Source organism: Aulonocara sp. 'chitande type north' Nkhata Bay, linkage group LG12 (assembly GCF_057382095.1).
Source record: "Aulonocara sp. 'chitande type north' Nkhata Bay isolate Kocher_YH1m ecotype deep benthic linkage group LG12, A_spYH_male_GT1.1, whole genome shotgun sequence".
NCBI lineage: Eukaryota > Metazoa > Chordata > Actinopteri > Cichliformes > Cichlidae > Aulonocara > Aulonocara sp. 'chitande type north' Nkhata Bay.
This window is the reverse complement of record NC_141355.1, coordinates 22,916,594-22,940,041: the sequence shown is the minus strand read 5'-3', so window position 1 is coordinate 22,940,041 and position 23,448 is coordinate 22,916,594. Positions and strand designations below refer to the sequence as shown.

The 23,448-nt window shown below is 42.6% G+C and overlaps 1 protein-coding gene across 2 annotated transcripts in view; it reads right to left on the bottom strand.

The window, feature by feature from the left end:
* pcsk5b (proprotein convertase subtilisin/kexin type 5b) overlaps positions 1–23,448 on the bottom strand; it is a 69,751-nt gene that overhangs the window by 2,172 nt on the left and 44,131 nt on the right. For both annotated transcript variants that reach the window (XM_086314468.1, XM_086314467.1), the window contains exons 11-19: positions 22,186–22,303; positions 17,157–17,345; positions 10,601–10,737; positions 10,005–10,124; positions 9,680–9,782; positions 6,314–6,507; positions 3,826–3,910; positions 1,247–1,350; positions 987–1,125 (exon numbers count right to left, since the gene is read on the bottom strand). In XM_086314468.1, coding sequence (XP_086170594.1) covers positions 987–1,125; positions 1,247–1,350; positions 3,826–3,910; positions 6,314–6,507; positions 9,680–9,782; positions 10,005–10,124; positions 10,601–10,737; positions 17,157–17,345; positions 22,186–22,303 — 1,189 coding nt within the window. The remainder of the gene's footprint in view (positions 1–986; positions 1,126–1,246; positions 1,351–3,825; positions 3,911–6,313; positions 6,508–9,679; positions 9,783–10,004; positions 10,125–10,600; positions 10,738–17,156; positions 17,346–22,185; positions 22,304–23,448) is intronic.

The following is a 23,448-nucleotide window of genomic DNA, read 5'->3' as shown; positions in this document are numbered from 1 at the left end:
CCCTGACGCATATATTATACTGCAGTATTAGACCTTTACAAAAATGGAAAAAAAAGCTGTAATTTATGTAGACTCTCTTATTTATTCTCTTACTTTTCTTATATGTAATATTATTGGCCTATTCGGTTTCTGCTGGTGAGCGGTGTCTGCAAATGTGCCAAATTTCTGAACACAGAAAATCTGGAGGAGAAGATACCTGAAGCAATCCTTTAGGAGCAAGTGTTAGACACAGTTATCACATTTATCATCCCGCTAGTGTGAAAACATCACTTTCTGAGACAAATCTGAAGCTGAGCATGAAGGAATCCAGTACGGTAAAAGGGTCAAGTGGGCAATAAATAATTCAAGACGGGAAGGGAACATAGCAGGGAGGTAAGGCCATAAGAGGAACAGACAAGATGTCTGACGCTGTGGATGAGTTTCAACTAGCAAAGTAGTCATCAAACCATTGTCAATCATGGGGATATGATTATGTTTACGTGTTCTTTCCGTCCTCATTCAGGTTAACATTAGCGAAGGGTGACTCAACAGAGCCGTCTGTGGGAAAAGCTCACACAGCTTAAAGACAACAAAACAATGACGGCACCAAATGTCAGCGCTGACTGGCTCTGTGACTGTGGTTTACTGGGAAGTCCTTCATTGCAGGCTTTCTGTTCTCATTTACTTTTACTGTCATCAGTGACTGATTGCAATTTTGCTGAATTACCCCGTTTGAATTTTTAAATACAGGTGTAGTGCAGCCGAGTTTTGATTTCATCAGATGTAGGTGCCCATCTTCAGGCTGCCAGCTCAGAAACCAGAAATGCACAGAGCAGGGAGAGAAATAAGAAAATAACAGCGGAGGCTAAAGTTAGGTTTAAGTTGGAAATTTGCACTTGCACTAGCAAAAGAAACTTCCTTGTTTATCTCTACAGACTGGAAAGTCGTCCCCCCACACCACCCCTTTTCACCGTGGCGTAGAGGTGTTGGCAGGTGTGCTGACTCACTTCTTACAGGACCTCTGCACCTGCCCGTTGTCTGAGGTCTGCTCTGACAGGTAGTAGCTAGGACTGCATGTTAAAACACACCGCCAATCCTCAAGTAAGTAGCCGTCCGCACACTTTGTGCACGCCTCGACTCCTGTGCCTGCAAGACACAAATGCATTTTTGAGCGTTACACTGGCGAATAGAAAATGTTGATCGTGTCTTTAAAACGCACAGATTTACTGCACATTACAAATGTAATCCTGCAAGCATTGCTTCCTACCTGCGCAGGTGGCACAGGCCCGGTGACATGGTTCGCAGGTCCTTCTGTGGCCGTTGTAGTAAGTCCCGGCGTCACAGGTCATCTGACACTTGTTTGCCTGAAGGCTGGAAAGTGAAGCGAAACAAGGCACTCGTAACTTTAAAGTAAAACCAGAACATCCTGCAGTAAAATCACCGGACATTAAAAAGCCTCATGTTTTCCTTTGTGTGGATGCAGTGTGCATCAAAACAACATGCTTCTGACTTTTGCATTGATTTTAAAGGTGGCAGATGGTGGAGAAGAGGTCAGATATGTAGCAGGTTTGGAGGTTACAAAGTCGGCTCTGTGGAGTCACAGTGAGGACAGGTTGGTGAGCTTTGCTAAGCTGAAAAACAGCTGGTCCGCGTTAGCTTAGGTTTCCCAGAAACAATTTCGTCTGGTCCCGTCTTCCTCTCCGACTCCTAACTGAGCATTAATGGTGGACTAAGTGGAAGAGGAGAGACTGTGTGTGTCTGCGCGTGTATGTGTGTGTTTCTGTGGTCTCTGAGGCGTTCAGAGGAAATTATGGCCTACAAGTGTCCCTCCCCACCTCCACCTCTGGCAACACTATGCACTTAAAAGTTGGGTTCAAGACCACAGTATGTTTAAACACTTCACAAGTGTTTCTTTCCTGACCGAAAAATTCCAGCACTTTAGAAACTATCCTCAGTCAGGTCAAATGCAGCTGGGTCATTTTGAAGAGGCTCCTGTGGAAGTGGCCAAATGATGAACTGAACCATGTCTCAATGGCTGGGTAAACGGTTCAGATCATAGCCTCTTCAAAGTAAGGATTACAACGCAAAACAGATCCTCTTCCTTTGGGTCTCCACATTACACAAGCATATGTGGGCTTTAATAAGCCACTGACCACACTGGATAACTATCAGTTTACTCAATATGGATCCCAAGTGGATAAAAGTTGGGAAACCCTCGTTTCACCGGTTCACTGTACAAACCACAAAGTATACAATGTTCTGGAATAAAATGGCAGCACTTCTGCAACATTACAGTCAATGAGCACAAAAAGTTTTTATCCTGGAACCACAACAGTGATATATGGGGGGGAAATCTACGTCAAATTTTATGTTCAAGGCTTATCAAAGCACAAAGCCCTTCATATGATACATATTGTAGAAGCGGTCCATGTATAATGAACCACAACCCACTTGCGGTTCAGGAGTTAAAGCGAGTTGTCCAATAATCACAGCAGTTCAGTGGCTGTTCCTGTTGAAGCATCACTGAGCAAGAGTGTAAGAACGGGTGAAAAAGCTTTAACTGAGCAGTGTGTTTGAGACCAGCTAGTTTGTACGATTTTCTGACCACATTTAAATGTGAATGTTATATAAACAGACTCAACGATGGTGACAAAAAACATCCAACTGTTTGCAATGAGGGGCAAAATTTGGAGGTTTTCAGACCAATCTTTTCCTGTTGCAGTACCTCATACATTAAAACCTGATTAGTCAGATGATAATTTAAAAGCACTTAAGACAGAAGTTGAGTCCTGTTTACTTTCTGACAGTCATGCAACTGACCATTTTCTAAAAGAAGTTGATGTTCTCATCTGATTGTCAGAGATTCTCACAAAACATCACAACACTCTCCTACTGCCCAACATCTTACAGCCAAAGCACAACCGTCACGAAAAACGCAAGGCAGGATTTCTTGTAATTTAAGTCGTTTTTAGGAATAGTTCTCCTGGTTTCTTGAAGGACATTTAAAGCTCTTCTTTGGATGTTGGCTGGCATTTGTTCTATTCTCTGTCGAGATGATCCCATACTGTTTCATTACTGTGTTTTTCTCTACACAGCTAACCTTTTACTGCACTGGCAGTGTGTTTGGGATCATTGTCATGCTGAAAAATACATTTACTGCCAATTAGATGCTTTACACTTCGTATTGCATTGTGAGTCAAAATCTGATGCTAGTCCATGTTTGAAATTAAATCAGTTTTGATAAGATCTCCAGCAATGAAAATGCATCAATGTCACCATGTTTTATAGATGGCTGTAGACATTTGTGTCCTACCTCTCTCTAGGCATCCTCCATACATATTGGCAACAATCTGAAGCAAAAAGTTAATTGGATTCATCACCCCATAAACCACTGATTTCGAATCCAGTTCTTGTGTAATATGTCATACCTGGCTGGTTAAAAAACTTGGCTTCTTGACAGCCACCCTTCCACTCAGACCAATTCCAATGAGGCTACAGTAAACAGTAGACGGATCGACTTGTAACGCCGTTACTTGTAACGCCGTTATTCCCATCACTGCTCATAGGTCAATATTAGGTGGCTTTAAACAACAACAACAATCATTCTTCTGAAAATGGTCAGTACAAGGCCTGGACTGATAATGAGTGAGAAAGCAAGACGTAAAGGAATGGTGGGTGGTCTAACACGAACACATTTTGCACAGTGCTACATTGACTTTTCATATGCACCTCTTTCACGTGATGACTAAAAAAGTTCAAGGCTGTGCTGTTTGTGAAAATGATTAATGCTTTAAACTATAATCAGTGACTCTAGTCAGGAATTGCTCAACGTGGCACCCATCTTACCTCATCCCAGGTTTACATTCTGTGCAGATATTGGAGGCTGTACACTTCTTACAGTTCTCCTGACATCGCCTAAAAATGTTGGAATCTGGAAGACACACAGTGCGCGAGTCATACACAGCACATAATAGGAACCAGAAGTCTGGTTGCATTAAAAAAAAAAAAAAAAAAAAAAAAAAAAACAGCAGGGGAATAGAGGGGAAAGAGTGATGAAGAGTATCAGTTGGAGTCGAATGTGTGAGGAAGACCAGCGAGTAAAGTTATGAGAGAATATTGAGAAGAAGAGGCAAAAAGGACAAAAAAGGAAAAAAAAAAAAAAGAGGAGGAAATCGAGATAGCGAGATGAGGGGTGAAAGGTTCTGTGGGGCTGAAAGAAGATTATAGTGTTGAGGGAGGATGGGAATCTGGATGAATATTTCAAAAGGCAGACTAAAGTCAATGACACGCTTTGACACAAAGCACATGGACTCCTCTGTAGCAATGGTGATTGCCAAAAAGTTATGCTAATAACATGTTTTATCATTCCCTGAAAGGACGAGGAGACTGTAAGTAAGAATGCTGGTTGGATTTTTTGGATTTTTAGGAATCCTTACAGGATGAAGGAAGGACATGAGCAGGCTACGGACTGGTTTCCAAGAAAAGTTGGACGATATGTTGTTGTGGCATTTTGGCTCAGAGCTGTAGGTGAACATTAGAGTGTAATTTGGCTCATCAATCAATATAAATTCTTTAGAAATTGTAGGGTTTTTAAAATGGGTATAAAAACCATCTGCTGCTGATTTCTACCCTTCTCCATGTTATATCAGGGTTTCTTGAATATTTTTGCATTTTAAACAATTCACAAAATGATTAATGATTAGAAAAGATTTAGTGAAACCACAATAAATAGTACAATCCTGGTCAAACGCTTTGTCATTTAGTATATATGCACTAATTTTAACATCAATAGCACAGCGAGCCTAGCTTACATTGGTTTATCCGTGATATGGTAACAAAATAATGTCAACGTTGCTGTCAGAATGTTAAAAAGAAAATAAACTCCAGTTTTCTTATTTAAAAAAAACAACAACAACCAAAAAACCCTCGGCTATGCTGCCATTCCAAAAGGGAAAATGTACCCACTACATCTTGGCCTGTTAAAATGTTATGATTAAACTTGCATCAGAATATCTCAGATCTGCTGCCAGAGACTCTCAGAGCTGCCAGGGCTTACACACTATCCTGGCAAATACAAAGATATAATTATAATATATACATAGTGTCAGTCTCTCATTTCTGGTTTGTTTTTATTAACAAAAAAAAAAAAAAAAAAAAAACACTGGCAAAAATTCTGAACCCGTAAAGCGCATACTTTCTGTGAATACTACTGCACTACTGAATACTTTACATGCCAGAATTTAACACAGGAAGAAAAAAAAGAAAGGAAAAATGATTGTAAACCTAATCCAAGCATAATCTTCCTGCAGATCTGCTTTATTTCATGTTTTATTCCACTTTAATTTGACGTAGCCAAACGGTTCACTACCACAAACTTTTCAGTTCAGCTTGAATCAGCAAGTGCATTACAATAAACAAGCGGCTAGACATTACCTCAAGGGTACAATGGCATCATTCTGGTGTGGTGAATGAAAGCAGACTGGTGATAGTTACTGCTAAGGGTGGAGGTTTTTAGAAACCTCCTCCACCATTTACAAATGGCAGTGTATTTCTCTACAGTCGTAATCTAAGGAACTTCAGGCACAGATGATTGTGCAGTGGACACGGAGAATAACAGTGAGATTTTGGCATTTTAAGAAAACAAGTGCACAACAGAAACACAACTGAAGTCCCAAGAAACTTATAACAAAACTGTGTGACAGCCTGTAAATAAGAAATGCACAGCCACCGTGATGTGACTAATTGGTTTAAAAAAACCTGACGTTTTGAAACCGAGTGAAGCATAGATCTGAGTGAGAAACAGTAATATACTATAACACATTCCCTGCTTCTCGTTTATGTTACTCTAATGTTTATTCGGGGCGTTCGTGGCTCAAAGAGTTGGCAGTTTGTCTTGTAACCGGAAGGTTGCCGGTTCAAGCCCCGGCTCGGACAGTCTCGGTCGTTGTGTCCTTGGGCAAGACACTTCACCTGCCGCCTACTGGTGTTGGCCAGAGTGGCCGATGGCGCGATATGGCAGCCTCGCTTCTGTCAGTCTGCCCCAGGGCAGCTGTGGCTACAACTGTAGCTGCCTCCACCAGTGTGTGAATGTGAGAGTGAATGAATAGTGGAATTGTAAAGCGCTTTGAGGGCCCCGAAAAGCGCTATATAAATCCAATCCATTATTATTCTACGAAACAAACAATGTGTTTTCTTAAATAAAATCTAAAACTAGCGACTGAGACCATAAACCCGTCGGGAAAATATGCAGGATATGGCACTTCTGCAGTAGCTTTACTTTTCAGACCCAGAGGTTAGCCATGACAAACCCGGTGTGACCTGCGGGGAAACCTACCGCTGTCGAGGTAGAAGCCGTCAGGACAGTTGGCGACGCACGTGTGGGAGCCCTCGATGAGGTTAAAACCACTCCTGCATGTGGTGCACTGGTCACTACGACTACCAACACAGGTCTCACAAGAGGAGGAGCACTTCTTGCAACGTTTCCTATCATCACGGAAAAATCCACTGGGGCACTCCGATACACACATCCTGGAAAGAAAAGTCATTGAAGACAGGAAAAGTATTTACATTTAGAGCATTAGGATAACCTCCTTGAGATGGAACATGTCATTTTGGAGGTTTTGAAGACAAATATAAAGACAACAAAAAAAAGGTGAGGGAAAAAAAAAATTACAACCTTATACAAAGGTTGTAATTTTCAGATTGATTAGTCAACGCTGCGCAAAATAAGTGAACAGTTACACTCGGAAACATGTTTATGCAAGTTTAACACTCGGGTGGAGCTCAAAACATCAAAGCTTTTTTTTAAAAGAACTTCTTTGGATACAAAACAGGAAGACTTAGTATAAAAAAAATGAAGAATGGAAAAAAAGGTGTCATGAAAGCATGTAAAAAAAAATCTATAGCACATTTTTCTTAAAGATTTATTGAGGCTGTAGTTTCCTCTGAAGGACAGCGTTCTTCAGCAGCAGACCAGTGAAGACCAAATCAAAACCAAAGACCGAAATGTAAAAAATAAATAAATACATAATCTCTGCAGCAAATATGATCTAAAATGCAATAAAATATCTGTGAAGTAATGCAAAAATAAATGTGTGCGTGCAGGTTTTACACAACGAACAGGCCAACATCTACTGAATAACTTCACAGCTCCTTAGCACCCCATCATTTTAACCCGAGCTCACATCCTGAAGTAATGACCTCCATAGAGCTAAAGAGCAAAAAAAAAAACAAAAAAAAAAAACGCACACACAAGCGTGCACCTTCTGCCAAAAAACACACACTGCACGTGTGTAAGTACAAAAGACATGCTTTTATCCTCCAACTTAAATACATGCCTGGTTTGCTGAAATGGTTATATAAAAAGAAAAAAATATCTTTTGTAACAACAGCATGTACTGTAGTGTAACCTCTAAACCCAGGACACCAATTAAAACTTCAAACCTTATTTTGTCTCCGACACACTGATTAAACATGTAGAAGACAATAGAAGGGAACTTTGAAATTCAAACCTGAATTTAGGCAAGAAATTTGGAAAGCCAGAAGGGTGCGCATTCAAAATGTTGGCCCCCTGTACATGCCAACAAAGCTAACAGATCTAAATTCAAATGTGTACTTTATAAACGGTTACAAATATTTGCATATTATTATCCCTCAACAAACACCGATAGTTCTCTCAGAACCTAAGAAAATGTTTTTAAAATGTAATCGATTACTATTTACAAGCTGATAGTTTACCCTGAGAATCAAACTCAAAAATACATAAAAAGAAATTCCAAAGACCCCCACATCCTTTGGTGTATGTGAAGCATCAAACACGCATGTAGGGATGTAATTATCTGATGACTAGACGCTGCTGCCACCCCTCCTCCTTCCTCCAATCTTCATTCATCAATTGCTCCCTGTGGTGGCAGAAAAGGGCAGCACACCTCTAAAGTGAGCTAATGATAAGGCAGCACCTAAGCTTGCACATTCTCATGCACCTGCATCGGCCTGTCTTTTATTAGACCAGAGACAGGCCGACACAAAGGCAATTACTACAGACTTTGATCCCGGGGGGCAAGCACAAAATGTAGACACATGCACAAATTTACAGTCACACACGGGCTTGTATACACACAATCAGACTGACGTGGTGTAATTAATCAGGCCACCATCAGGAAAGTTTCCAAGCTCACCATGTAACAGTCTCCTTATATAAAGCACAGTGCAATGCAAAGCTTCCAAAAACTCAGTAGCCAGTTCTCAGTTCTTGTTTTTCTCTCTCAGATTTACTTGTCAAAACGTAGAAACACTCTTTTTCTGGATTCACATGAAAATAAATAAATAAATAAAATGCACTAAAAATAAACGCAGATGTTAAATTTCTGTAGGTTTCCTAATGATCAAACCCAATCACACAAAACAGGCTGGCGAACAGATGTTTCTCTGAGGTATGTAAACAACTGAAATGTTGCCTTCGGCTGGTTAAGTCTACAGATCGAGGGATTTGTATGCACCAATGTTCACTTTACCTTTGGAAAACTATCTGATTGAAAGCCCCTCAGCTAATATTGATCCGTCTGCTCATTGGACCTCTTACTCCTAAAAACGATCAAAAGACGAAGCAACTGCTGGGCCAGACATGGGTTTTCCATGTGTTGCCTTTAAATTAACAAAGGAGATGGCTCAAATGGCTCTGTTGGAGTTCATTAAACAAGATTTTTTTTGGCATTGTGGGTCATAGGGTTTGAGCTGATCCAAGTAGTTCTAGCTCCTAATTCTACAACGAAGAACATAAAGGAATAAAAGTTTTGCCAGGACAATCATTCAGTCATTTGTTTTTTAGTCTGTGATTAGTTTTGTTTATTCATGTGTTGAAATCTTTTATCTTCTTTGTTAAAAAAAAAATCTAAGAAGAAAACCCAACAGTAAGGCACTTTTCCACTGCTCTCCTATTTAGCATGAGGTTGTTGCCACAGTGGATAGTTCGATACGTCTGACTTAGCACAGATTTTATAGTGGCTGGCCTCTCATTTATCTGTGCTTGGGTCTGGCACTAGGAGCATACAAGCCCGTGAAGTCACTGAGGCTGGGTTCTTGTCTCCTCCCGGTCTCGAACCAGGGTTCTTTCACATTTAAGGAGAATGTATAACCAGACTATAACTAGATGGCAACCACTTGGGTCGAATCCGTGAGTGCAAAGAGACACGTGTGGACATGTTACACTCATCGGTGGAGACTTACTGCAACATGTAGCAAAGTATTTGCAAACCTTCACCAATTTGCCTGAGAGTGACTGCAGTCGAATACGGCTGACTCTGCAGTCATCCATTTTTTTCCAAATTGCAAGGACTCTACTGTCCTAACAGACAGACAACCATTTACACCCAGATTGACACCTTAGCTAATTTAGAAATGCCACGTGATGCATGTGTTTGCACTGTGGGAGAAAGCTGGAGTACCCAGAGAAAACCTACATGTGGAGGGGGACAGCAACAGAGTCAACACAAAAAGTAAATCCCTATTCTGGACCCAGGACCTTCTTGCTGTGATGAGCCAGTACTACACAAGGCTAAAGCACACCATGTAAAGCTTTTCTGGCAGAAAGTCAAGTGGCGTAAAACAAAGAGTGATACAGTTCGATTCTGAAGGTTTGATTTTGAGTAGATGTATACACTCAAGGAGCAATATAACTTCTGACAATCTAAAGCAGTCTGACCTGGTGTTGTTCTTGAACTTGAGGAAGTAATGAAGGCAGTTAATGCAGTGGTGGGGTCCAGGACCCCAACAGCCATTCTCACTGCATTCAGAGTCACAGGGGCCTGGATTCAAATACAGAAAGAAAAAGGGGTTTCAAGTCTTATAGCCTCTTAAAATGATCTATTTTAACTGATTGCACTTCAAAAGTACCCTTAAATCACAAACTACAATACTAATATTTTGACACAACAGCAGGGAAGTAAAAAAAGGCAATGACAAATATGTTACTAAAGGCTGCTATTGTCACCAACCCTGCTGTGGGCGGCAATGGATTTATCACTTACCAGGGTACTCCTCTGGGAATTCCTCATCAAGGTCTGCAAACTGAGGCTTATCTATGTGCCCAGTTGAGTACGGGTGCACAGAGGTGCCATACAGCACCAGTGACCACTCCTTTAGCTTGCCTGAAAAGACAAGATGACATTTATAAAAGTTATCCTAAATAGAGGTATTTCGTTATCTCCTTGCGGTGGGTAAATTGGGGTGTTCTCATATTTATATTGTAGAGTTACTGGTATAATCAGGTCACACTATAAACCCGACTACATTTTTACGCCCTGCATTTTCAGAAACCACCGCGAAACGTTTTAATGATACCCAAGGAAAGCTAGGTAGTTTATATGGCATTACAGTGACTGATGTAACAGCTTTTAAGAACCTACTACTCTTCATCTGAGACAGTAAATTAGTGGGTAATTTCAGTTACAAAATTCACGGCTTCCCGAGCAACATGCATGGCCCTGATGGCACTTTACCTATTCCAGAGAAAGTTAATGGCTCTTCTGCTTCTTCTGTTGCCATAACATAAAAATCAATGTAAAAAAAAAAAAAAAAAGAATACAACATGATTCAGTTAAAGAAACTATTCACACTGTCATACCAGGCACTTTCTGGCTGCGAAGTTGTGAAGGTGAGTCATAGATCTCTAGGACCCAGTCGCCAGCTGCCTTCTCTCCCCAGCAGTGGGTGGTCATAAACTCCCAGTTCTTAAAACCCTCCATGGAGTGATCAAACAACCTGTGCATCAGAAGTACACACAGTTACAAACACACAGACACTTATCGGATGAGGAAGTGTTTCAAACACTGCAAATACAAGAGCAAACAATCAGAGCCTTTAATGAGCTATGCGCAGTGTACAGTACTGAGATTTACTAGAGGCTAAGTAAACCTGTGAAAACTCTGAATTCTGATTGGTTGGAAGATGCTGATTCACTTTTTATGAGCAAAAACTGTTGATAAAGTGTTGTAAACATAAACTCAGTGGCCACTTTATTTGTTACACCTTGCTAGTACTGGATTGGACCTTCTTTTGCCATCGTGGCACAGATTCAACAAGCTGTTGGAAACATTCCTTAGAGATATTGGTCCATACTGACTTGATAGCATCACACAGATGCTGCTGATTGGTTGACTGATGTGAATCTCTTGTTCTACCGCATGCCAAAGGTGTCCTGTTGGATTGAGGACCATTGAGGGCATTTGAGTGTAGTTAATACACTGTCACATAGAAGAAACTGGTTCAAGAGGATTTATGCTTTGTGACATTATTCTGTTGTAAGCTGGATAGATGGTACGCTGTGGTCATAAACCAATAGGCATGTGGTGTTTAAATGATGCTCAGTTGGTACCCAGGGGTCCAAAGTTAAGAACCTGAGGTTGAACCATTATTACAAAGCAGAATGATCCATTTGCATTCCAAATTCTGACCCTACTCTAAGTCAAAGAGAAATTGAGACTCATCAGATCAGGCAACATTTTTCCAAATGTTGCCGACCAATCTACTGCTTTCCTATTTTGATCCAGCTTCAATTTCCCATTTTTATCTGACAGTAGTGGCACACAGTGTGGTCTTCTGCTGCTGCAGCCCATATGCATCAAGGTTCAATGTGCTGTACATTCACAGATGCCCTTCTGCATATTATGGTTGTAACGAGCGGTTATTCGAGTTGCTGCTACCTTCCTATGACCTTAGGAAGGCAGTTCTCTCAAAGAGCTCCCACTCACTGGATATTTTCTCTTTTTCAGACCATTCTCTGTAAGCCCTAGAGATGGTTGCGTGGGAAAAATTCCAGATGATCAGATCAGTTTCTGAAATACTCAGACTGCCACAAACAACCATGCTACGGTCAAAGGCACCTTTATTCCCCATTCTGATGTTCAATTTGAACTTCAGCAGGTCGTCTTGCTCTTGTATACATGCCTAAATGCACCCAGTTGTCGCCATTTGATTACCTGATATTCGATATTTGTTTTAACAAGCGGCTGAGCGGGTGTTCCTATTGAAGTGATATATTTGCCACTGTTCAACTGCAGGTAAACTGTAGATGGTAAACACCAAGCTTCAGCTTGAGGTCTTAGAGCCAACAATAACGACCAAAGATGGGATAAAACCATGAATATATTACAGTTAAGTGATGAGGACTGTATGATGGGCTGAGGGTTGCTTTGCTTTTTGAAGGGAGAGCAGCTGTTTTTCACATAAACCACATGATTTTTTTTATTATCTTAACACATTCCCATCTGTTGTCAGTTGATCATATTTTTCCTAAATTAACCAGACAAACTGTGGGGAGTACTCCACAGCAGACCAATGAAAAAGAGGTCTTAGCTGACCTAAAGTCCGGCGATGGTATTAATTTAATAGAAAATAAACAGATGAAAGAATTAATAACTGAAGATCAGAAACAGTGTACTTCAGCCCATAGAAGTTGCAGATACTGCTGTTAGGTAAGGAGTTTAATTTGATTTTCATTCATATTCAAATTAATTTTCTTTTTAATAGAAATACTCTGGCACTGGCAGCCCTCATCATCATCACACAAACTTCAAGCTGTTCCTGTCTGTTGTGGCACTCAACTGCATGCTCTTTGGTTGTAGTAAGTGGACTTTGGACATATTCAGATAAACATGCAACTATATGAAAGGACGTGGCAGGCATGAGTCAGAAAAACTGGTGGATTGAGCAAGTTTTTTTCTGAAGAGTTTAAATTATACAATTGAGTCCTATAAGATCAACGTAGCTTCAAGCTATGTTGATCTTATAGGACTCAGATGTATAAGCTATAGAAGCTAATAGCTTCTATAGCTTATACACAAAATTGTTTACTCTGTGTTTTATGCTAAAGCAAAATGAATAAGTGGAATAAAGCCATTTTAAGCCTGTGCAAAGGAAGCCGTCTTACCTATGCATTCATTCATTGGTTATTTTAAGCTCCCGAACTTGTTCAGAACACTATTTCAGTGCATGAGCCGCAAGGTTATATTCCTACTTAGGAGCTGACTGATTGATTCTTGACTGATAGATATCAACTACCTTCTATAAAAGGTTTAACAGTTTTTTGGCAGTGCCGGTATTTTTTATAATGTTCTGTGAAATAACACAGCACTGTTCTGTGTTTTCTTCAAAACGACAGCACGTAAATTACTCAGTTTGATGACAAGTGGCTACAGAAGCATCCAGCCCAACCTCTGGAGCTCAAATATAAAAAAATAACAATAATTTAAGAGAGTAATGCAATCACACTTAGCTTGTTCTAAACTTCAGAGGGCCTCCTTTCTTATTTGAAGTTCCTTCTTGAAGTGCTACTAACTTTTCCTTTGAAGAAAAAGTATCTCCACCAGTGTGTCATTTATCTGATTTACTCCACACAGCTAAAGCTAAAGGATATACAGCCAAAGACCCTGAGCACTGCAGTGTCTCGTTTTAGGTTCCCTATGGCTGAAGTTTTGGAGCCTCCTTTGTTGTGATGTCGCACACAGTAAAGAAGGTTTTTAGCCTGTTAAAGATGACGGGGTCACAGTTGGCATTGTTGTAGACTCAGCAACTTACGGCTGCTTCCTTATTCACAAGATATCACCACACAAGATATCTCCACATGTTCTATTTGGGGGATTTTATGGAGGATGCCCTTCCTGACATAACCCCTTAAAATTCATGTAATATCTCAGAGGGCCCGGTGGCGCCAGTGTCGGGCAGCCTCACCTCTGTCAGTGCGCCCCAGGGTGGCTGTGGCTACAATGTAGCTTGCCGTCACCAGTGTGTGAAGGTGTGTGTGAATGGGTGGATGACTGGATGTGTAAAGTGCTTTGGGGTCCTTTGGGACTAGCAAAGCGCTATATAAATACAGGCTATTTACCATCTAAGTGCCCGATGCCCTTGCCAGGATTTATATTTGCAGATGACGAGCAAGTATAGCCACCAAAACACAAGTTTTTGGTGCAGTTTCTCTCTTTAAGCTGGTTTGAAAAATCACACCAGAAGAAGCAGCAGCAGCTGGAAATGTTTAGGAGGAACCTACAGTACTGAATGGGCCAATCACAGATCCTATGGACTGTGTAATTACATTTCTAAAGAGGTGCACATTACTAATATATATATATATATATATATATATATATATATATATATATATATTTATTAACACCCAGCACGCCCCTGCGGGCGGTTTATCCTTCAAGCTCGGGTCCTCTACCAGAGGCCTGGGAGCTTGAGGGTCCTGCGCAGTATCTTAGCTGTTCCCAGGACTGCGCTCTTCTGGACAGAGATCTCCGATGTTATTCCCGGGATCTGCTGGAGCCACTCGCCTAGCTTGGGAGTCACCGCACCTAGTGCTCCGATTACCACGGGGACCACCGTTACCTTCACCCTCCACATCCTCTCGAGCTCTTCTCTGAGCCCTTGGTATTTCTCCAGCTTCTCGTGTTCCTTCTTCCTGATATTGCTGTCATTCGGAACCGCTACATCGATCACTACGGCCGTCTTCTTCTGTTTGTCTACCACCACTATGTCCGGTTGGTTAGCCACCACCATTTTGTCCGTCTGTATCTGGAAGTCCCACAGGATCTTAGCTCGGTCATTCTCCACCACCCTTGGGGGCATCTCCCATTTTGACCTCGGGACTTCTAGGTTATACTCGGCACAGATGTTCCTGTACACTATGCCGGCCACTTGGTTATGGCGTTCCATGTATGCCTTGCCTGCTAGCATCTTGCACCCTGCTGTTATGTGCTGGATTGTCTCTGGGGCATCTTTACACAGCCTGCACCTGGGGTCTTGCCTGGTGTGATAGACCCCAGCCTCTATGGATCTTGTACTCAGAGCTTGTTCTTGTGCTGCCATGATTAGTGCCTCTGTGCTGTCTTTCAGTCCAGCTTTGTCCAGCCACTGGTAGGATTTCTGGATATCAGCCACCTCCTCTATCTGCCGGTGGTACATACCATGCAGGGGCCTGTCCTTCCATGATGGTTCCTCGTCTCCCTCCTCTTTCTTGGGTTTCTGCTGCCTGAGGTATTCACTGAGCACTCGGTCAGTTGGGGCCATCTTCCCAATGTATTCTTGGATGTTCCTTGTCTCATCCTGGACTGTGGTGCTGACACTCACCAGTCCCCGGCCCCCTTCCTTCCGTTTAGCGTACAGCCTCAGGGTGCTGGACTTGGGGTGAAACCCTCCATGCATGGTCAGGAGCTTTCTTGTCTTTATGTCAGTGGCTTCTATCTCCTCCTTTGGCCAGCTTATTACCCCAGCAGGGTACCTGATCACGGGCAGGGCGTATGTGTTGATGGCCCGGATCTTGTTCTTACCATTCAGCTGACTCCTCAGGACTTGCCTGACCCTCTGCAGGTACTTGGTGGTTGCAGCCTTTCTAGCGGCCTCTTCATGGTTCCCATTTGCCTGCGGGATCCCCAGGTACTTGTAACTGTCCTCTATGTCTGCAATGTTGCCTTCTGGTAGTTCAATCCCCTCAGTTCTGACTACCTTCCCTCTCTTTGTTACCATCCGACTACACTTCTCCAGTCCGAACGACATTCCAATGTCATTGCTGTATAGCCTGGTAGTGTGGATCAGTGAATCGATGTCTCGTTCACTCTTGGCATACAGCTTGATGTCATCCATGTACAGGAGGTGGCTGACAACTGCTCCGTTCCGTAGTCGGTATCCGTAGCCAGTCTTGTTAATGATCTCACTGAGGGGGTTCAGGCCTATGCAGAACAGCAGTGGGGACAAAGCATCTCCTTGGTAGATCCCGCACTTGATGGTAACTTGTGCTATGGGCTTGGAGTTGGCCTCTAGTGTTGTACGCCACATCCCCATTGAGTTCCTGATGAAGGCTCTTAGGGTCCCATTGATCTTGTACAATTCTAGGCATTCCAGTATCCAGCTGTGGGGCATTGAGTCATAGGCCTTCTTGTAATCAATCCAGGCAGTGCACAGGTTGGTCAGTCTGGTCTTGCAGTCTCGGCTGATTGTTCTGTCTACCAGTAGCTGGTGTTTTGCACCTCTGGTATTCTTGCCAATTCCTTTCTGTGTCCCGCTCATGTATTGACCCATGTGCCTGTTCATCTTAGCCGATATGATGCCTGACAGGAGCTTCCATGTAGTACTGAGGCAGGTTATTGGTCGGTAGTTGGAGGGGACCGGTCCCTTCTTGGGGTCCTTGGGGATCAGGATCGTCCGGCCTTCAGTTAGCCATTCCGGGTGTCTCTCGTTAACTAGCAGCTGGTTCATTTGTGCTGCCAGACGCTCGTGGAGTGCAGTCAGCTTCTTCAGCCAGTAGGCGTGAACCATGTCGGGCCCTGGTGCTGTCCAACTCTTCATACTGGAGACCCTTTCTTGGATATCTGCCACTGTGATGGTTACTGGACCCTGTTCAGGGAGGTCGCTGTGGTCTGCCCTCAGATCCACTAGCCACTGAGCATTGCCGTTATGGGTTGCATCCTTCTCCCATATGCTCTTCCAGTATTGCTCCGTCTCCAGCCTTGGTGGTGCTGTTCTCTTATTGTTCCCTTGCCACTGAGAGTACACCTTTGCTGGTTCTGTGGAGAACAGCTGGTTTATTCTCCTGCCTTCTATCTCTCTGGTGTACCTCCTCAAGCGGCTGGCCAAGGCTGTGAGTCTTTGCTTGGCAGTTTCCAAGGCCTCAGGTATGGACAGCTTGCTGTATTTCTTAGGCACCTTATTTGTCGCACCTTTCTGCAACTCTGTTAGTTGGCTAACAGATCAGATATATATCTGATATCTGTTAGTTTAACCAACTAACAACTAACAGATATATATATATATATATATATATATATATATAGTTTCAGAAGGAATTGCAATTATTAGGTACCGATGTAGATTTATCGCTAACATATAAACCCCTGTTAGACTCCTCTGTCATGACAATATGCTTTATAAATAAATCCCTAACCCAAATATTAAACAGATTAAGGTCAGCTATTCTTCCTTAGATGGAACGGCACAAACCCGCTGGGCTACCAAAAATTATTCTCAAAGGCGTTGGTTTGGCAATGTATAATATACACATGCATGCATTTAAAAAAAAAAACTAAATTAAAAAAAAATACATAAAAAGAAAGTGAAAAAAGTGATCTTTTATTTCAAGTTCATGAAGCTGAACCTTTGAAAAAGATCATTCACAGTAGCTTCTGTACCTGTTGGCAAGCAGCTGAGACTTTGTCCCTGAGGGTGAAGTCAGGTTGATTGACAGGTCCCCACGGCGAGGGTGTGTAATCGTGATGCGTACGACCACATGCTCCAGGTAGATCACGTGATGGTTGGGGTTGTCAGTGCATCCTGTCGCCTTGTACACGGACCGAACCACGTGCTCTGGACGGATGGTTCTGGAGGAAAACAGAGTGTAAACATCAAAAGAACCAACATGCTGCAGCACAGTTTAACCACTTTAAGTTTTTCAGAATCAGAAAACTTTGTTATTCCCAGAGGAAATGATGTGGTCACAGCAAGGACAGCAGTGAACAAGTACCACTATCACAAAAAAGCTTCAATAAAAAAATATACACAATATATAAAATAATAATATAAACTTGCAGCTGTGGCGTCTCTCTTACCATACTGACAGTTATTTTCTCTGCAAGGGATGTGCAGGATTTATCTGCCCAATATCACTCTACATGAACTGAGGCATTTTAAACCTTAGACTGTGGCCGTCTCCATAGCGATACGGCTCTAATTGCCATGACACAATTAATGTAATTATAAAGTTTCACTTCACTTCTTTTGATTTAACCTCCGAAAACCAAAGGGCATGCAAAAAAAGAGAGAGAGAAAAAAGTCCATATTAATATTTCTCATTTCTTGAACCTCACTCTGCCAAAGAAACCAAGAACCTGAACACGATAAGAAAGACAAAGAACATTATTTGTTCGGTCTGCTATGCACGGCTCAGCAGCAGAAAGCTCACCGAGCAGCCAACATAAACATCTAATGGCCCCTTGAATAACATCTGTGCTATGATTTAATAGAGCAGCGATACAGCACCAAAACCTGGACGAGTCCACAAGAGGGGACAATGAAAACCATCTTGCCAGCGCAACACTTTGGAGAAAAGGAGTCACACATGGAGCAGCTGAGCCAACTTAACACATCAGCTCACTGCTGCCAATGGATTACATGCAGCGTTTACTCACTGGAAACTAAAACATTACACTTTCTTCAAAACATTACAAAAATGAGTTACTAAAATAATTTCTTGCAGGCTGGAGGGGGTTGAGAGAACAGCCATTGAGTTCTGTTGTTTGATTATATATTGAATAGAATAGAATAGAATAGAATAGAATAGAATAGCCTTTATTGTCATTGTACAGAGTACAATGAAATTGGAGTGCCACTCCCTTGGTGCAAGTTTCAATAATAAATATAAATGTAAAATATAAAAAGTACAAAAAAAAACAATCGTAAGTACTCAAACAATAGTATGTACAATATATACAGGATAGCAGCATTAATATAATGACAGTATGAATAGCAGCATAATATAATGACAGTGACGGTATGGAATAGGTTCAATTGTTTTTGTGCTTATTTACTACGGTGATAGCTCTGGGAAAGAAGCTATCCCTGAATCTGTTTGTCCTGGTTTTATGTGACCTGTACCGTCGGCCTGACGGTAATAGTTCAAACAGTTGGTTGCTGGGGTGAGAGTGGTCCTTGATGATATTGCCAGCTCTGCTGAGGTACCGAGAGTTTGCAGTGACCTCCAGGCTGGGCAGAGAGCAGCCAGTGATCTTCTGGGCTGTGTTGATGACCCTCTGCAGTACTTTCCTGTCTGCAGCTGAGCACCCTGCATACCATGTTGTTATGCCGTACGTTAGGATGCTCTCTATGGTGGCTCTGTAAAATGTCACCAGCAGCCTCTCCTCCAGGTTGTTCCTCCTGAGCACTCTCAGAAAGTGGAGACGCTGCTGGGCCTTTTTAACCACCGCTGTAGTATTTGCAGTCCAGGAGAGGTCATCAGATATCTGCACGCCCAGAAACCTCATGGAGTGTACCCTCTCCACACAGCTCCCGTGAATGTAAAGTGGGGCCGGGTCTGCTCTGCCCTTCCTGAAGTCCAAGATAAGTTCTTTAGTTTTCGTGGTGTTCAGTTGGAGGTTGTTAACTGAACACCACTCAGTCAGTCTGTTGACCTCATCTCTGTAGTCCGACTCATCCCCCCTTGAGATGAGTCCAACCACTGTGGTGTCATCCGCGAACTTTATGATGGTGTTTGAGAGATGGGTAGGGGAGCAGTCGGATGTGTAGAGCGTAAACAGGAGGGGACTCAAAACACATCCTTGTGGAGACCCGGTGCTGAGTGTGATGGTGCTGGACCGGTGGGGGCCGAGTCTGACAGACTGTGGTCTATTTGTCAGGAAGTCCTTGATCCAGAGGCAGATGGGGGTGGAGAGTCCCAGGTGAGACAGTTTCTGGACCAGGATCTCCGGGATGATATGATTGAATGCTGAGCTGAAGTCCAGAAAGAGCATTCTCACATAGCTTCCTCGGTGCTCCAGGTGACTCAGCGCAGTGTGGAGCGCTATGGTGATAGCGTCCTCGGTGGAACGATTTGTCCTGTAGGCAAATTGGTGGGGGTCCAGAGTGGGAGGCAGACCGGCCCTGATGTGCTGACAGACCAGTCTCTCAAAGCACTTCATCACTACAGGCGTAAGTGCAACAGGCCTGTAGTCATTTGGGCTGGCCACAGCTGTCTTCTTGGCGATGGGGATGATGGTGGAGGTTTTGAGGCAGGGCGGGACGGTGTTTGATGACAAGGAAAGGTTGAAGATTTTAGTGAAGACTCCGGTCAGTTCGTCAGCACATGCTCTGAGAACCTTTCCATATTGGAAACTTTTTTGAAAGATTCAGTTTTAAGCGTTGCAATCACGACCACGACATTTTCTAGTTATGAAGCCATGCGGTACAGATGTTCATCTTTGCCAGTAAAATTGCCCCGAGGCAATTACAAACTAGCCCGTGATATCAAAAGCGATTCCAGGAGCGACACTTCCTCGCATTTGGCTCGATAATTGATTGAGAACAACAGTAACAAAGTGGCTTATTCCATTAATAAAAATAATCAGCTTTGGCTGTTCAGACCGTGTAATTAATGCTGGTCTGCTGATTATTAATTACTGCTAAAAAACATCAATTTGTTGTGACTGATGTGTTTGCAAAAGACCAACACTGGCCACCAAGATGAAAGTAATGATTTCCGCTGAGAAATGCTGCTTAAATTACCCGAGCTGGTACGTTAAATTAATCTGTCTCACATCGGTTAGAGCGGTGAAGAAAGGAACGACGGCGATTTATAATTAAAAGCAGCACATGAGCAGCACACGTTTTCCTGAATGCGGAGAGGAAAATAATCTACGATAATCTTTCCATTTGTCCCTCATCTCTATCTGAGCGTTTCCATAATGGAAGTCTGAGCAGCTAATTGACGCAAATACTTTTACATAAAGTACAAAACAGAAACAACTGTTGGTGGTGAAGCAGATTAGATGGAGCGAATAACAGTGAACACACTGAATGTCCGTTTTGATGACCATTTGGAAAGCGGTCAGCGGTAACATCTGGGGAGTCTGGAGCCGACAGAACAGCTCTGCTCTATGACACCGCACAGATAGCTGAACCGTGCGTGCTGGGACCGAGCAGATGCACGGCTGATTACCACCAGTCTGATTGCACTCGGATCATGCAGTTTTCCTGCTGCATACTCCAAGTGGTGCTGAGATCAGCTGCAGACAGACATTACCAAACGTGGTCAGAGGGGCCAGCCAGAGGGTGTGTGGGAGCACAGCAGTGAGGTGATGACTGCACTTATGTCGCAAGTTGCACTAGAAGCACAGAATACACGCCCAGAGAGATGTGGCAGCAAACTAACTGCACATGTGTGCCTGCTGTCGTCTTTTCTTTATTTTTAAACAAACTCTTGGGTTTATGGAGGAGGTCGTTTCGCTCCTTTTGGGACGAATCCAGATTTGAAAATGTGTCACAGATAAAACTTTTATGATTGTTTTGCCTTCACTTCAGAAGCAAAAAAAACAAAAAACAATACAACGCCTTTTGTTTCTGGTGATTGCTTACTTTCTTCTTATTGTGGCTTAATGGAAGTGTTACTTCTGTTCAAAAACAATGCTTTAATCCCATTCACAGCACATATATTTCTTCATTACCCACCAGTAAGGATTGCTTAACACAACAGCCTCCGACAGGAGTTAGACTTTTACATAAGCCTCATATGGGCTGGCTTGTGCACTGGTGCAGAACAGACAGAATGACAGTGATAATGGTGCAGTCGCTGGCCACTGAGCCTTCAACTGAAAGCAAACCAGTTCGGGGCCCAAGTTCAGCCAGCCTGCCTAACACAGAACAGAGCTCAGGCTTCCAGCTGCATCAAGAATAACAAGTGAAGCCCTGGCTCTCTCTATGCAAGTGTGTGCACATATGCGTGTGTGTGTACATACACACACACACACACACACACACATAGTAAAGGTCTTATGTGAGAACCACCCTGCCAGAACTAATGCTTGGCCCCTATCAAGGTACAGCTTGCACAACTGCACTCTGAAACACATGCCAGTGCAAAACACCAGAGAGAGAAAGAAATAAGAAAGAAAATAGAAAGACAGTACAACTGAGAGGGGGGAACAGATTGAAACAAAGAGTGGGGGCGGCAGGGGCTCTCACAACAGCTTACAAAATCTGACTTAGCCAGAATGAAAGCATATTTAATGAGACTTGTTGGTATATGAGGACACTAGATGGGATCAGATTCCTTTGTGTCATAGAAACTGTACATATACATATACTCTTTTAACAAATCACCCTAGCAGTAGACATCCATGATTATTTAATGCAGGAACACCAAGCTTTTAATTTAATTGGCGAAATTTTAAAGCTCTTTTAAAACTGTTGCTACAAAGCTGGATCACTCCAGCTTTGTAGCAACAGTTGGGGGAGGCTGTTTCCCATATCCCGTGCTTCCTTAGGGATCATTTTGGAATACCAACTACGAACATCGCTCATCAGCTTACAGAGTTTAATGATGCTTTTGTGACTGAACGGAGTAAAATTCCTGCAGCCAGGTTCCCAAAGTCTGATCTCGAATCTGCTTCAAGTGTTTTGTCCACATACTTATGACTTATAAGAGATTATGCAACCTGCCTTATGTTTTACCTGATTTGTCGGTCTGCACTCTCCACACAAACATGTTGAGTGGGAACTTGCTTCCATCGCTCCGCCTCCTTCACCATCGCCTCGGCATCCATCAGGCCGAAACCATACAGGTGGCTGACTGCAGGAAACAGCAGAAAGTCACAGGTAGTCAGGCCGATTTATTCGATTGTTTTTGGCTACGAACAGTTTGTCAGAAGAGGGTTACATCTTAAAGCTCCTTAAGAAGATTTTGCGTTTTTAAGCAGCCACAGTACAACATCGGCGTCAACATCCTTTTACGGAATCTGGCCTCACTGGGTAGCACCAGGTTGGACGAAAGAGGGGTTTATTTGAGTCACTGTTGCCTTCCTATCAGGTCAAAGCAGTCTGACCAGTCCTCTCTGACATCAACAAGGTATTTTTACCCAGACAACTACAACTCCCTGGATATTTTCTTTTTTTTGAAGCACTACGCCACATTCAAAGTCACCTAGCTCCTGTTTTTTGTTTTTAAACCATCGGTCAATCTCATAACCAGTCTTCAAATGACCATAATAAAAGGCAAGCGGTTTCATAAAGAAGAGAAGATGACTTTTGAGGTTATGTCTGATGTGTCACAGTAGCACAAAGCTTTCACCAAGTACGGGTGTCTGAAGACAAACAACAAAAAGAAAAAAGAAAAAAAAAAAAAGCTCCATTTAAATTGTACGTGCTTCACATAACCATAGCTCCTCAACAATTTTGGTCTAGCGGGAAAATTCAGATGCTTCCTGACAGATGAGAATTAGTCCAGACGCCGCTATAACACTTGGGTGATAAAGGGTTAAATCACCTTGTTCCTCATTGTGATGCTCATTGTGAACTTAAGCAGGTCATCTTAACCACACCTACACCTCAAAACTGAGCATGTGATTGCCTGATTAAATATGTTAATGTGTTCATGAAGAGGTGTGCCTAATATAGTGGCCGATGAGTGTAGTTGCTTTTAGAGTCCTACAATTGTTGCCCGAGAAGAATCAGAACGCGTCAACCAAAGTGAAACTCTATCACGTACGTTTTAAATGCCCCTCTTAGTCAGAAAAGAGTTAGAAAAAAATAAGACTGCTTATATGTACAGCTAATCAAATATGAATTCCTTTCATACTTCCTCACCCCTCCTCCTCTCCTCTGTCACTTGGAAAATCTCCAGGCACACTGGGCCTGCAGCTTGGCTGACCCTTAGTTCTCCCTCTCTTGGTTTCTCTCCAACACACACACAATAATATACACACACACACACACACA